The sequence below is a fragment of the Ovis aries genome, chromosome 13 (assembly GCF_016772045.2).
Source record: "Ovis aries strain OAR_USU_Benz2616 breed Rambouillet chromosome 13, ARS-UI_Ramb_v3.0, whole genome shotgun sequence".
NCBI lineage: Eukaryota > Metazoa > Chordata > Mammalia > Artiodactyla > Bovidae > Ovis > Ovis aries.
The window spans coordinates 25,859,116-25,873,769 of record NC_056066.1 but is presented as its reverse complement, the minus strand read 5'-3'; the positions used below and the strand labels follow the sequence as shown (position 1 = coordinate 25,873,769).

The 14,654-nt window shown below is 38.8% G+C and overlaps 1 protein-coding gene across 1 annotated transcript in view; it reads right to left on the bottom strand.

The window, feature by feature from the left end:
- MYO3A (myosin IIIA) overlaps positions 1-13,996 on the bottom strand; it is a 171,578-nt gene extending 157,582 nt beyond the window's left edge. Inside the window, exons 1-2 of the mRNA XM_027976633.3 lie at positions 13,915-13,996; positions 1,074-1,258 (exon numbers count right to left, since the gene is read on the bottom strand). Of these exons, the coding sequence (XP_027832434.1) occupies positions 1,074-1,241 (168 nt within the window). The 5' untranslated portion in view covers positions 1,242-1,258; positions 13,915-13,996. The remainder of the gene's footprint in view (positions 1-1,073; positions 1,259-13,914) is intronic.
- Positions 13,997-14,654: the final 658 nt, after the last annotated feature.

The following is a 14,654-nucleotide window of genomic DNA, read 5'->3' as shown; positions in this document are numbered from 1 at the left end:
TCCATGAGCTGAGTAATTAGAGGAGTTGCTCTCAGGAGAGGTTTGGGGATTATGGAATCACTGAGTTTATTCTGGCTCCCCCACGTGCTAGGGGAGACCTACATATGTCCTAGTACCTGAAAATGGGCCCAAACATCCAGCCTCTGTCTCCTGGAAAAAAGAATCTTGTCTCTAACAGGCAAATCTCATGCTCTTACAGGCAAAGCAAGATGAGTTTCCCTGATCACAACTGCTATTCCCCCAAAAAGCACCATTGGCACTGCTGGAAAGAGGCCATATGGACTGACCACGACATTGAATTCTTCACAAGAACCACACCTGTAAAGGAATGCCATTTCTGTTTAGAAACACTTAGGTAAACCTGAAAATTAATTTCCCTTTTTTGAAAGAAATTTTAAAATATATTTCTTGTTTGGCATAAGAGGAATTCTGCCTGAAGCCTAAATAAACACAGGAGGAATATGAAATTTGGCCAAGACGACATTAGACAATTTTAGGGTTAATTCTAGACCCGTGAGTCTATATGCTGACAACACTCTGAAATCTAAAAATATTAAATCAAACCATTGAGCTGCTTGAGAGAAGATAAACTTTATAGATATGTTTGTGTGCGTACATGCTAAGTCGCTTCAGTCATATCTGACTGTGTGACACTATGGACTGGGGCCCTCCAGGCTCCTCTGTCCCTGGGCTTCTCTAGGCAAGAATATTGGAGTGGGTTTCCACACCCTCCTCCAGGAGATCTTCCCAACTCAGGGTTCGAACCTGTTTCTCTTATGCCTCCTGCACTGGCAGGCAGGTTCTTTACCACTAGTGCCACCTGGGAAGCCCCCATACTTCTCTTTACTATATATTTCTTTATTTATCAAGTATTTATTGGACCTTCTAATATATGTTAAACATTTAACAAGGAAAATCTAACAAGATATTTTTAAACAAACATTTCCTTCAAATTGCAACTGACATTGTGATAAATAAATCAAGATAAGATACCAATGGACTTTTTAACTGTTTAACACAGATTTTTTTTTAAGTTAATTAGCAAACAAACAAACAAAAAAATCATGACATACATGAATGGGATCCAGAATTTTGACTGCTGCTTTTTGGCCATTTTTCTTATTCAACACTTTAAAAACTTTTCCATATGTTCCTTTGCCAATCGTTTCAGTGATTTCCCAAGTATCAGAAGGGTCAGGAAAGTTATCAAAGATGATTGATTTTCCAATTAATGGAAGCATCTCAAAAGTTTAAATCACTGGAGAGAAAAAGTACAGAGCTTCATTGACATTTGATTGGTAATATTAAACAGCACACACAAACTCATGGGAAATTATCTAATATTTTCACTGATATGATGGAAAATACACAGCAGTAACCAAATGTACTCAGAGTCAAAGAAATTTTTAATTTCAATTCTTTTTGCAAACAGATGAATACAAGTTTAATAATGTTTTGTAAGCAGGGATTTCTATGTTTAATACTGTCCCATATTAATTGCTACTGTTAGTAATTATTTTCAGATTAGAGGCACACATTTAACTCATTTTGATTTACTGCTTTATACTCATGAATGAAAGAATTTTAGAATAAACCTTAGCAATGATAAAAATCCAGCTTCTTCATCAAAGCAAATCCCACACTTTAAAATGATTGTGTTTTTTTATTTATTTTTTAATTGAAGGAAAATTGCTTTACAATACTGTGTTGGTTTCTCCTGGATCACATCCTTCGAGAACCAGTCATAAGTATACATATATCTTATCCCTGTTGAGCCTCACTCCCCTTCTCCTCACCCCATCCACTTAGGCCATCACAGAGTGCCAGGCTAAGATCCCTGTGTTATACTGCAGCTTCCCACCAGCTATCCGTTTTACACATGATAGTGTATATATGTCTCCTCATCTGCGTCTCCAATACTGCCTTGCAAATAGGTTCATCAGTACCATTTTTCTAGATTCCAAATATACGCATTAATATATAGCATTTGTTTGTCTCTTTCTAACTTACTTCACTCTGTATAACAGGTTCTAGGTTTATCTACCTGAGCACAATTGAGTCAAATTCGTTCTTTTTTATAGCTGGGTAATATTCCATTGAATATTGAATCTCTGCTTCATCCATTCATCTGTCAACGGACATCAAGGCTGCTTCCATGTCCTGGCTATTCTAAATAGCACTGCAATCAACACCAGAGTACATGGGTTCCTTTTGAATTGTAGTTTTCTCAGGGTATATACCCAGTTGTGGGATCCTTTGGTCATAGGATAGGATTATTCATAGTTTTTTAAGGAATCTCCTTACTGTTCTCCATAATGGCTGTATCAGTAGGAGGGTTGCTCCCTTTTCTTCACATCCTCTCCAGCATTTTTAAGTGATTGTGCTTTATATTACTGCTGCTGCTGCTGCTGCTGCTGCTAAGTCGCTTCAGTTGTGGCCGACTCTGCGACCCCATAGACGGCAGCCCACCAGGCTCCTCAATCCCTGGGATTCTACAGGCAAGAACACTGGAGTGGGTTGCCATTTCCTTCTCCAATGCATGAAAGTAAAAAGTGAAAGTGAAGTCGTTTAGTCGTGTCTGACCCTTAGCGACCCCATGGACTGCAGCCTACCAGGCTCCTCTGCCCATGGGATTTTCCAGGCAAGAGTACTGGAGTGGGTTGCCATTGCCATCAGTCCCCTATTGCTTTTAGTATGAAATTTCTTTCATATAACCTACCACATCCTTTAAAATATGGCCCTTGCTTAATTTCCTAGCCTCATGTCTCATTATATCTTCCCTCAGACACTACAAACCAACCCACTTGGGATCCATCAGGTCATCCCTTCTTGCTTGAGAATCTTCACACACAGTCTTCGCTCCCACTTGGGTCTGTGGTTTCTTTGCTAAGCTCTAATTCCTACTTATCTTTTCACATATTTGCTGAGATGTCATGTCCTCCAAACCTATCCATTCTCCACCCCATCTGAGTTGTGTGCCCATCTCTGCGTTCCATGAGCCCTCTGAACCCACCATGACCTGATATTCCTGCACACCCAGCACTTGGCGCAGTGCTCAATTAGGAGAACATGGCCAATGAGGCCAAGTGATTTTAAAAAAGATTTCACACATAAGCTGAGATAAGATCTTCCAAGTAGTGCTACTAACCTTTCATGTTGTCCTTAAATTACACTCAATCCTTTGTATAAATTTAAAGGAAAAAAAAAAATGAACAGTAAGACCAACCAGAACATCTGTGGTGGTCCTCTGAATTTTTTGGTTAACCCTGCAAAACCTCACTCTTTTCAATGCTATAAAGTTGACTGCAATTGTTCCTGGATGTGTATACATACACACAGAAACACGTCTATTAATGAATGTGTTAATATTCATAGCCCATGAAATTCATCTGTCTGACTACAACTTTCAACCTCATCTAATCCACCAATCCACTGATTCACTTTCTTTATATCCATCAACTCTCTTCCGTCTTCATTTCCACTTCATTTTCTCCTTCCCCAGCATAAACTGGGCTTCCCTGGTGGCTCAGTAAAGAATCCACCCTACAAGGCACAAGACCTGGGTTCAATCCCTGGGTTGGGAAGAGCCCATGGAGGAGGGCATGGCAACCCACTCCAGTATTCTTGCCTGGAGAATCCGCGTGGACAGAGGAGTCTGGTGGGCTACAGTCCATGGGGTCACAGAGTTGGACACAACTGAGCGACTAAGCACAGCACACAGCACAACAGCATGAATTCTACAGCTTAAATTATTATAACTTCCTTGCAAATGTCCTAAACATTCTTGTTTCTCTCTTTCTTCACCACCAGTCCCCTGGGGTTAAAAACCAACCCTAGTTAAACCTTACATCTTCTTCACACCTGTGCCTGTAGCTGGAGAAGACCACACAACTGGGCTGAACCATTTCACTTTAAATTCAGGATAAAAACCTTACAAGTAGACCCTCAATGATGCCCAGCAATCCTACTGCACTTCCCTGCTTGGTGTATTCACTTCTCTCTGGTGAGTGATCTCCGTCCTCAAATTTCTCTCTCCTCAGATTGTTCCCTCGTTGCTGTACATCCTCTCCCACCAAACTTCCCAGCTAATGTCTTCATTTAATAATTAAGTGACAAAATGGAAGCAACAATAAACTCCTTAATCTTCCCATCTCAAAAACCACAAACCAATGTGCATCAAACAGAAGGAGTTCATTCTATTTATCGTCCATTAACTGCTGTCTGGCCTCAGTCTTTTTCATTTGTTCCACCTCATCCATCATATTTCAGCTCAAATATCACATTTTAAAAAAGATCTCCCCTGCATATTTTATTCCTTCTTCAGGATGTAAGCTACAGAGGTACAGACTTTGTTAATTTTACCTCTGTATCCACAGTTCCCAGAATAACATCTAACACATGGCAGATAACTAGTAAATGCAGGCTAAATGGGCAAATGTTTACTTGTTTATCTGTTAATTTGACAGCTGAAACTTTACCTCTCAGTTCACTTACAAATCTTATAATGCCTAACTCTGTGTCTGGCATAAAGTAGATGTTAAATATGTAGCTGCTGAATGAGTGAATCAATATTCTTACAAAAAAAAAAAAAGAATGAGAGAAATAAGGATTAGAAAGAGCTAAAGAGAATCCGAAAATCTAAACAGAATAATGATCATATTCATTATATTTAAGGGGACATCATTCAGTAAATGGCTATGAATGCCTACTGAAAATTACATCACTACATAAAAAAAAAACAGGAATAGTTCTTAGAAAACTTAATCTTTATGAAATTTGTGCCTTTGATCCAAAATGCAAAAAAAACGAGTAGGAGGTAATCAGTAATAATCATCCAATTCAGTGATTTCATAATCAGTGACAAGATAACTACTTTCTACATCTATCTACTTGACTCATGCAAATAAGCGTTTATGCCATCTATATAATGTAAATGTTAAACCAAACAAAAAAAAATTAAATCTTATTAAATGCCTCAAATAGAAGTTTTCAACCAGGAAAAACATTCATTTTATGGAATAGTGCCTTTTCACTGGCAATGTTAATGAACATAATAAACCATGACTAGCACACAGTACCCAGAACAGTCAAATTCAGGGACAGAAACTATAGTTGTGGTTTCTAGGAGCTTGGGGAAGGGAAGTGGGAAAGATTATTTAACAGCTAGAGTTTCAGTTTGAGAAGGTAAAAAAAAGTTATGGCGATGGATGGTGGTGAGCGTTGTACAATGCTGTGAATGTAGCCACTGAAGTGAATACAGTTTTTAAGTGGTTAAAGGGTAAATTGTATGTAATGCATATTTTACCATAGAAAAAATGCTACTTTGGACACAGTATAGGGAAACAAAGTAATGAAAAACAGGAAACCCAAACTGAGAGGTATGGAAGGGAGACCACAACTGTCTGCTTGCTCTCAGATCCATGCGTGACCTTCCGTGTCCTGAATCTCAGGGGTTGACATCTCAAAACTGTATTCCCCAAGCTCCCTGTCCCACTGGTGTCCTCCGCTGTTGGATTCTGTCAGTGGGTGGGCCAGGCAGGAGACTGGATGGGAGGAGGATCTTTCTCCTCTGCTTTCTTTGGCTTTGTGGTATGTCCATGTGGCTCCATCTCCCTGAAGGTCCCTGTTTCTGGAGGGTAGACCTGCCATGGTTCTAGACGGCCTCAGCATATGCATTTTGGTATGATCATCTCCTTGATGTTACTGTACAGTACAAGGAGTAATCATAGTTTTTAAGATTATGATTCTAACTCTGAGATCACCTCATTACCTTCTGCTGGGCTTTCGAATATCCTAAAACATTTATAACGAAATCCCCTTATGCCTTAGTCTGTTCAAGCTGCTTGAACAAAAATAACATAAACTGGGTGGATTGGAAACAAGAAGCATTTATTTCTCACAGTTCCAGGGGCTGGGAAGTCCAAGATCATGTTGCTGATAGACTTGGCATTAGATGTGGATCCACTTCCTAGACGGCGTGGTGTTTCTGCTGTAACCCCATTCTGTGGAAGGGAGAAGCTACCTCCCTGGGGTCTCTTTTATAAGATGCTAGTCCCCATCACTTCATGGGAAACAGATGGGGAAACAGTGGAAACAGTGTCAGACTTTATTTTGGGGGGCTCCAAAATCACTGCAGATGGTGACTGCAGCCATGAAATTAAAAGACGCTTACTCCTTGGAAAGAAAGTTATGACCAACCTAGATAGCATGTTAAAAAGCAGAGACATTACTTTACCAACAAAGGTCTGTCTAGTCAAGGCTATGGTTTTTCCAGTGGTCATGTAGGGATGTGAGAGTTGGACTGTGAAGAAAGCTGAGCACCGAAGAATTGATGCTTTTGAACTGTGGTGTTGGAGAAGACTCTTGAGAGTCCCTTGGACTGCAAGGAGGTCCAACCAGTGCATCTTAAAGGAAATCAGTCCTGGGTGTTCATTGGAAGGTCTGATGCTAAAGCTGAAACTCCAATCCTTTGGCCACCTCATGTGAAGAGTTGACTCACTGGAAAAGACTCTGATGCTGGGAGGGATTGGGGGCAGGAGGAGAAGGGGACAACAGAGGATGAGACGGCTGGATGGCATCACCGACTCGATGGACATGAGTTTGAGTAAACTCCAGGAGTTGGTGATGGACAGGGAGGCCTGGCGTGCTGCGATTCATGGGGTCTCAAAGAGTAGGACATGACTGAGCAACTGAACTGAACTGAACTGAATCCCTTCATGAGGCTCTGTCCTCCTGACCTAATCACTGCCCCCAAGGCCTCACCTCCCAACACTACTACCCTGGCGGTTAGGGTTTCAATATATGAATTTGAGGAGAATACAAATATTCAGACCATGGCATCATATTAAATTCCCTCTGTTGAACTACTTGGTATTAATTCTATTTTCCTGACTGATTCAGTCTGCTGATGCTGCTGCTAAGTCACTTTAGTCGTATCCGACTCTGTGTGACCCCAGTGACGGCAGCCCACCAGGCTCCTCAATCCCTGGGATTCTCCAGGCAAGAACACTGGAGTGGGTTGCCATTTCCTTCTCCAATGCATGAAAGTGAAAAGTGAAAGTGTAGTCGCTCAGTCGTGTCTGACCCTCAGCGACCCCATGGACTGCAGCCTTCCAGGCTCCTCCATCCATGGGATTTTCCAAGCAAGAGCACTGGAGTGGGTTGCCATTGCCTTCTCCCTGATTCAGTCTAACATACATCTAATCAGTTTGTGGAGGAGAGATTGGAGAAAAGTCAACAGATAATGGGTGAAAGTTCTCCCAAACAGGCAAAGGGTATGAACACTCAAATTTAGGAAGTTCAGTACATTTCTTTAAAAGATTCACAGTTGGATACACAGCAGTGAATCTAGAGAACACCAAAGACAATGAGAGGCTCTTGACACCAACCAGATAGAAAAGATGTATCACATATAGAGGGAAACAATTAGAATGACTGCTGATATTTCAATAGAAAACAATAGTATAATGTATTCAGAATGCTGAAATAACTGCTCATCTAAAACAAACAAAAGTATCCTGCAAGGTCAAAGGCAAATTAAAGATATTTTTCACCTCAAAAAATTCAGTTTAACAACAATGGCCCCTGAGAAAGAGAATTTCTAAAGGATGTCTTTGAAAAATGACAGTTCAGGTCAGTTCAGTTCAGTCGCTCAGTCATGTCCGACTCTTTGCGACCCCATGAACTGCAGCACGCCAGGCCTCCCTGTCCATCACCAATTCCCAGAGTTCACTCAGACTCACGTCCATCGAGTCAGTGATGCCGTCCAGCCATCTCATCCTCGGTCGTCCCCTTCTCCTCCTGCCCCAATCCCTCCCAGCATCAGAGTCTTCCCAATGAGTCAACTCTTCGCATGAGGTGGCCAAAGTACTGGAGTTTCAGCTTTAGCATCAGTCCCTCCGAAGAAATCCCAGGGCTGATCTCCTTCAGAATGGACTGGTTGGATATCCTTGGACTCTCAAGAGTCTTCTCCAACACCACAGTTTGAAAGCATCAATTCTTCGGCGCTCTGCCTTCTTCACAGTCCAACTCTCACATCCATACATGACCACAGGAAAAACCATAGCCTTGCCTAGATGGACCTTAGTCGGCAAAGCACAAGGAAGGTCTAAATTACCAAAAACAGTAAATAGTTACACATGTGTGTAAATCTAAACTAACACTGACTGTAAGACACAATAATAGACAAAAATGAGCTATATAATCAAAAGTAGAATGCTGGAATTTAAAATGTTCTCAAGTTCCTCATATAAAGAGGCAGATAAAAATATTAATTATAAATTTAAGCTTTAAGAGATCCATGTCAAACACTTAAACATTAGACCCTAAAAATATCATGCATAACTTTCAAAATATTAAAAGAGAAAAACTGATGTTAACAAACTCAGTCAAAAAACTCTGGAAAGGAGAATAAAGGAAGCCTTTAAAAAAGAAGAAATAGAAAGCATAAAATACCCTGTGAAAAGAAATATGAATATGCCAATAATCACAGTAATTGTAAATGTACCAAACTTTTCATGAAAAGACAGAAACTGGTAGCTCACATCTGTTTGCAAGAGATTCACATAAACTATAGACACAGATAGACTGTAAATAAAATAATGGTACCATGTACCATTCAACAAAAGAAAGTGATGTGACAAGATTCACATCAGGCACAAAGTATTCGAGGGAAAATTATTTACTAGAGGTAAAGAGGGTTACTACATAATAATCAAAGCCTTAATTTGATTAAGAAAAGATAAAAGAAAAAAACAAGAAAATATAAAAGTTCAAAACAGAAGCCTAGAATCTATGAAATAACTGAAAGAAATACAGAGAAAAAGGGAAAAAGCCACAATTTTAGTGGGAGATTTCAACACAATTTGTCAGTGATTTTGTTGTTGTTGTTGTTGTTGTTGTTCAAGTAAAGAAAAAAGTTCTTAAGAATAAATAAGATTTAAACAACTCTAATCCGTTTTGAGCTTATTTTTGTGTATGGTGTCAGGGAGTGTTCTAATTTCGTTCTTTTACATGTAGCTGTCCAGTTTTCCCAGCACCACTTATTGAAGAGACTATCTTTTCTCCATTGTATATTTTTGCCTCCTTTGTCATAGGTTAGGTGACCACAGGTGTGTGGGTTTATTTCTGGGCTTTTTTATCCTGATCCATTGTTCTATATTTTTAGTTTTGTGCAAGTAGCATACTATCTTGATTTCTATAGCTCTGTAATATAGTCTGACGTCAAGTAGCCTGATTCCTCCAGCTCTGTTTTTCTTTCTCAAGATTGCTATGGCCATTTGGTGTCTTTTGTGTTTCCATACAAATTATAAACTTTCTGTTTTAATTTTGTGAAAAATGCCATTGGTAATTTGATAAGAATTGCACTGAATCTATAGATTGCTTTGGGGAGTAAAATCATTTCACAGTATTGATTCTTCCAATTCAAAAATATCGTATTCTCCCATTTATGTCATCTGTTTGTACTGAATGGATATCCTGAAATACACATGAAATCCTGTATCTAACAACAAATAACCTTCCCGAGTGTACAGGAAAGTCAAAGTGTTAGTTGCTCAGTCATGTCTGACTCTTTGTAACCCTATGGACTATAGTCCAGCAGGCTACTCTGTTCATGGAATTCTTCAGGTAAGAATACTAGAGTGGGTAGCCATTCCCTTCTCCAGGGGATCTTCCTGACCCAGGGATCGAATCCAGGTCTCCTGCATTGCTGGCAGATTCTTTACTGTCTGAGCCACCAGGGAAGCCTGAACATACATGACTGCCATGTAATTAAGTAAGAAGACAACTACTAGATAAATTTTTAAAAACCGATAGTATCAAATACTTTAAAAGTAACTACTAAACAGCTCAAGGGCCAAAGAAAAAATGAAATGACTTTTAAAAATAGACTTAAAACTGAATAATAATGAAAATACTACTCATGAAAATTTATTGGATACAGCTAAAGCAGTATACAGAGGAAAACATATAGCCTAAAATTTTATCTTAGAATGGAAGAAAGGCTAAAAATTATGTAATTACCAAATAAAAGCAAAGATTGTAGAAAAGAGGAAGAGTTGAAATTAAATACATTACAGAAAAAGAATAAGACAGATTAGAGAATGATAAATACAACAGTTCTTCAAAGAGAATTTTTTAAATAGATAAGCCCTTATTAAGACTGATCAATAAAACAAATAAACAAAACAGAAGATACAGATGAGCAATACTGAGGTTGAAAAGACTAACAAATTATAGCAGAGACTAAAAAGATCATAAAATGATAAATTTTTTATCAAGAAACTTAAAAATTAGACTAAGTGGACTAATTTAGATTAATTAGACTAATATTATAGGGGGAAAAAAAACAGAAAAATAAAAGTTAGTTTTTTGGAATGTTTGCATTAATGTGCTTTCATACTATAACTTCTAATACTTAAGGGGACTATGCTAAGTTCTTAAGTACCAGAAAATCACTCTAAGTATCTTTTAATACCTTAGAGGTAATGACCAAATTTATCAGCAGAAGGGGCTAGAAACTCAATTAAAGGATAAGTGCTTCATAAGCGAACATAAGCACGTTTCCTTTTCCCATATAACACAAAAAATAATCAACCTGTTAACTTTTCCAAAAGATAGGCAGAGAACACCATTTCTCAATGCAATGAAAATGCCATTTGCCCATGATATAAAACACACTAAGAAAGTAGCAGATGGTTTTACTCAAAATTGAGTGATATTTTAATACTGTGATTCTCGCTTTTCAAAACACACATCATGTATTTTCTGCAGAATGTTATGGAAAGATTCTTCCCTTTATACACTCCCTTCTGCCAAGCTGTTTAAACTCTACTGCATGCATATGGTTTACATGAGATTCAAAAGTAGCTCCAGCCTTTGATTGAAGGGGAATCCTGGAATGCCAGTGGGGCAGAACATGTGTGTCTCCATGGAGCATCCCAGAGAGATCTCAACAGATAAGCCAGACGACATTATTTTCCCATTAAAAGTCCTTCAAAATCCACGTTCTTACTCTGTCCTCCAGATCCTTTCTGACCCCTCTAAACTCAACCTACTTTCTTCTTCACCTCTCACACCAACCACAGCCTCAGCTGCCTTCTGACAAGTCTTAGAACAACACTGTTCCTGATTTGAATTTGTTGTAGAGAATATTCTCCTGGAATGATTATGAAAGTCATAAAGCCTTGCTGGTTAAAAGTAGCCTACAGAAAAGTGAATCTTCCATATAAAACCACCTTTCAGAGACACCAGGCTGAAGCACTAGACAAGTTCTAACTACCTGCTTTCTCAAAGAACTTTAAAACACAAAGTGAACAGAAACCTCTGGTCTCAGTTCACTATAGACCAGATGAACTGGTCACACATCCCTCCAGCTTTTCACTAACACAGGCAATAAAGTTTGGTTTAAAACAGACCTTGTCCAGTGATACATATGGTCTGCTTTGAATAAACCATAATTAGTGTTTGTTCCCTTCAATTTGCTTAAAAATGTTTTGCAGAGAAGGGGGAAAAGGTCTACTTATGTACTTCTATCTATGTATTCTGCTTTCCACCACTCATTTTCTCATTCTGTAATTACTGTGATAAAAGCATGTGCTTACATGCTGGAACCAAAAAAAAAAAAAAAGGCTATCATTTCCTAGAAACTTAAAACATTATTTTAAGTTTTAGCATAAACCTATAAACGTCAGCATCCACAGCTGTAAAATGGAATAATCACGCATGTCTGCGGAGAAAGCAATGGCACCCCACTCCAGTACTCTTGCCTGGAAAATCTCATGGACAGAGGAGCCTGGTAGGCTGCAGCCCATGGGGTCGCTAAGAGTCGGACACTACTGAGCGACTTCACTTTTATTTTTCACTTTCATGCATTGGAGAAGGAAATGGCAACCCACTCCAGTATCCTTGCCTGGAGAATCCCAGGGACAGGGGAGCCTGGTGGGCTGCCGTCTATGGGGTCGCACAGAGTTGGACACAACTGAAGTGACTTAGCAGCATGCATGTCTGAACTAACTCTAAGAGTTGACCTAAGTATCAAATGAGCTGTATGAGGAAATGATGCTTTGTAAATTGTAATACAGGACAACTCACCTCCTTTGTCAAGGATGCAAGGTGAGTTATAGTTTTGGCCATACAACTGCCTGTTCCAATTAGTAAGGGATAGTTTCTGAGTCAGAAATCACAAACTGAGGTGTCTGCAGGGACAAAGGAGGTAAAATGCATGAGTGAAGCACATCTGGATGAAATAAATGCAAGGAGTTTAGTGTGGCAAACTTGAGGACAGTGTTTCCCATCCAAACTGCACAGCTACATCCCAGCTGCAGGGCTGGCGGACACAAGCCCTGCCTTGCCTGGTCCACTTGTTTTTCAACAGAAGTGAAGACTCTGGGAATTTACTTAAAATTTACAAAATTTAAACTATTTGGTAATAGTTGTAAAGTATTCATTATTTTAAAATATAAAGCTGATCCAAATAAATATATCAAATTCAGCCTTTAAACTATCAGCCTATAACTTCTACATGAGGTTTGTTTTGTGTTCTTTGTTAAAAATGACCAACCAACAAGAACCTCTCCACCTGGTATAATCACCCTGAGACATCAGGAAAACTAGATTATAACAGTGGCAAGCATTTTTCCGACTGTTTATCAGTGCCAAGTACCTACCGGGATTCTACTTTTACATGTATTACGTCATGTAACTCTAACACTTATGAGAAGCCCTTCAGAAAGGCATTATTACTGTGTCTCCATTTTCAGAAAAGAAGACTGAGGATTAAACTTTTTAAGGTCATAATGCTGGTAAATGGCAGAGTCAAGAAACAAACCAGGACAAGGTCCATGGTAGAAATTGGATGTTCAGTGGTAGATGATTTCAGTTCTAAAGAGTAATGCTTCCCAATCGGAGGTTCCTAAATCCCTATGTGTCCTTAAAGTGGTATCCGGTCTTTACACTTAGTTTTAAAGTGTAATGGAAATCTGTTTACCTTCTAATGGATAACTTTTAAAAATAATTTTTATTTATTTATATTGCTGCACTAGGTCTTAGTTGCAGCACATGGGATCTTCACTTGCGGCATAGACTCAGTTATGGCAGGTGGGATCTAGTTCTCTGCTGCTGCTGCTGCTGCTGCTGCTGCTGCTGCTGCTGCTAAGTCACTTCAGTCGTGTCCCTGACCAGAGATCAAACCTAGGAAGGCAGTCTTAGCCACTGGACCACCAGGGAAGTCCCTATAATGGATAATTGAGTTAATCTTTCAAATTATCAATCTAGGGAAAAAACTAATCAAGAAAAAAAAGGGGGGGAGGGAGTAAATAATTTAGAGCGCTGACACTGCAGAAATTATTAAAGTGATAAAACATTTTTACAGCAAAACTTTACATAATTTGCATCTATATAGTCTAAAGTATATTTGCACTTTCAAATATTTATCACCCTATTAGTAGTAACTAATGGACCTTCAAATAGTTTGGATTTGACAGGCAAAAGTTATTTTTCAAAGAATATTTGCACAAAAAATATTAGGCTGTAGAGAGAAAATTTTAAAAAGGAAGTGCAGGACCGTAGTACTCCTTATATGATTGACCAAAATATTTTCAAACAGATATAGTCTGGTAATAAAGATCACCACACTGAATCTTTTAATGTGTACTTTTTTGTTCTCAACAATAATAAAAAAAGACTAAGACAAATGAGAGTAATTTTTCACATGCTAGACATCACATGAATAGACACATAAAAAACAAGTTATCTTTGAAATCTCATCTCTAAATTTTCCCATTTGAAAACAATTATCTTTACAGTGTAATAAAAAATCAATATGGCATGAATAACATGCACTGTCATTTATCTGTCAAAATTTAGCACTTAGGCTAGTGCAAATCCAGAAGACTGGTCAACTTTATCACCTACCTTTAGCACAGCTTGAAAATAACTCGTTCCCATATCATGACAAAGAGTAAATGTCCAGGCTGCAGCTATGTTCCTGAGTCTGTAACACACAACAAACTCAGTGTTACAGGTTTAAGCATCAAGCCTCTGGGGAAAGCGTTTAGAAGCTAAAGGTAGAAACATCGAGGTAGTATAATAGGACAGCAATTTATTACTCAGGTTTAATATTTTTTAAGCGACTAAGAGGGAACACCACACATCCTGTGCAGTCATAGAATAACTCTGAAGTTATTGGAGCAATGAGAAATCAAAAAAAAAAAAAATTAAGAGGCTTTAAGGAAACCCATTCAACCACCAAGAAAACTCAAATCCGTGAGGATTCTTGGGGTTTTCCAATTTAAAACAACAAAAAGTATTTTTAGTGCCATTACAACGTCTATTTCAAAGCTTACATCCAACTATCATCCCAATAATAGTAAAATATTATTAATTTTGTTTTAATTTCTCACAGAAAAATTCTAGCAAGGTTCAAATAGAAACTATTACAGAACAGAGCTGTTGGTGAACAAATCGAAACGACATCGTTGCTGGGAGGATTGCTCTACTTCTTAGTAATGACCCCAATGTTCTTTCTTGTCTGCCCTTTCTCCTTAAAAAGGAAACTTTACAGATGCGTCTGGCGGGGAATGGACCCCAGCTCCACCGACCTGCTCCAGATAAATCATTCCTGAGCAGGAGGTCCCTCGAGTGGACCAGGCGCG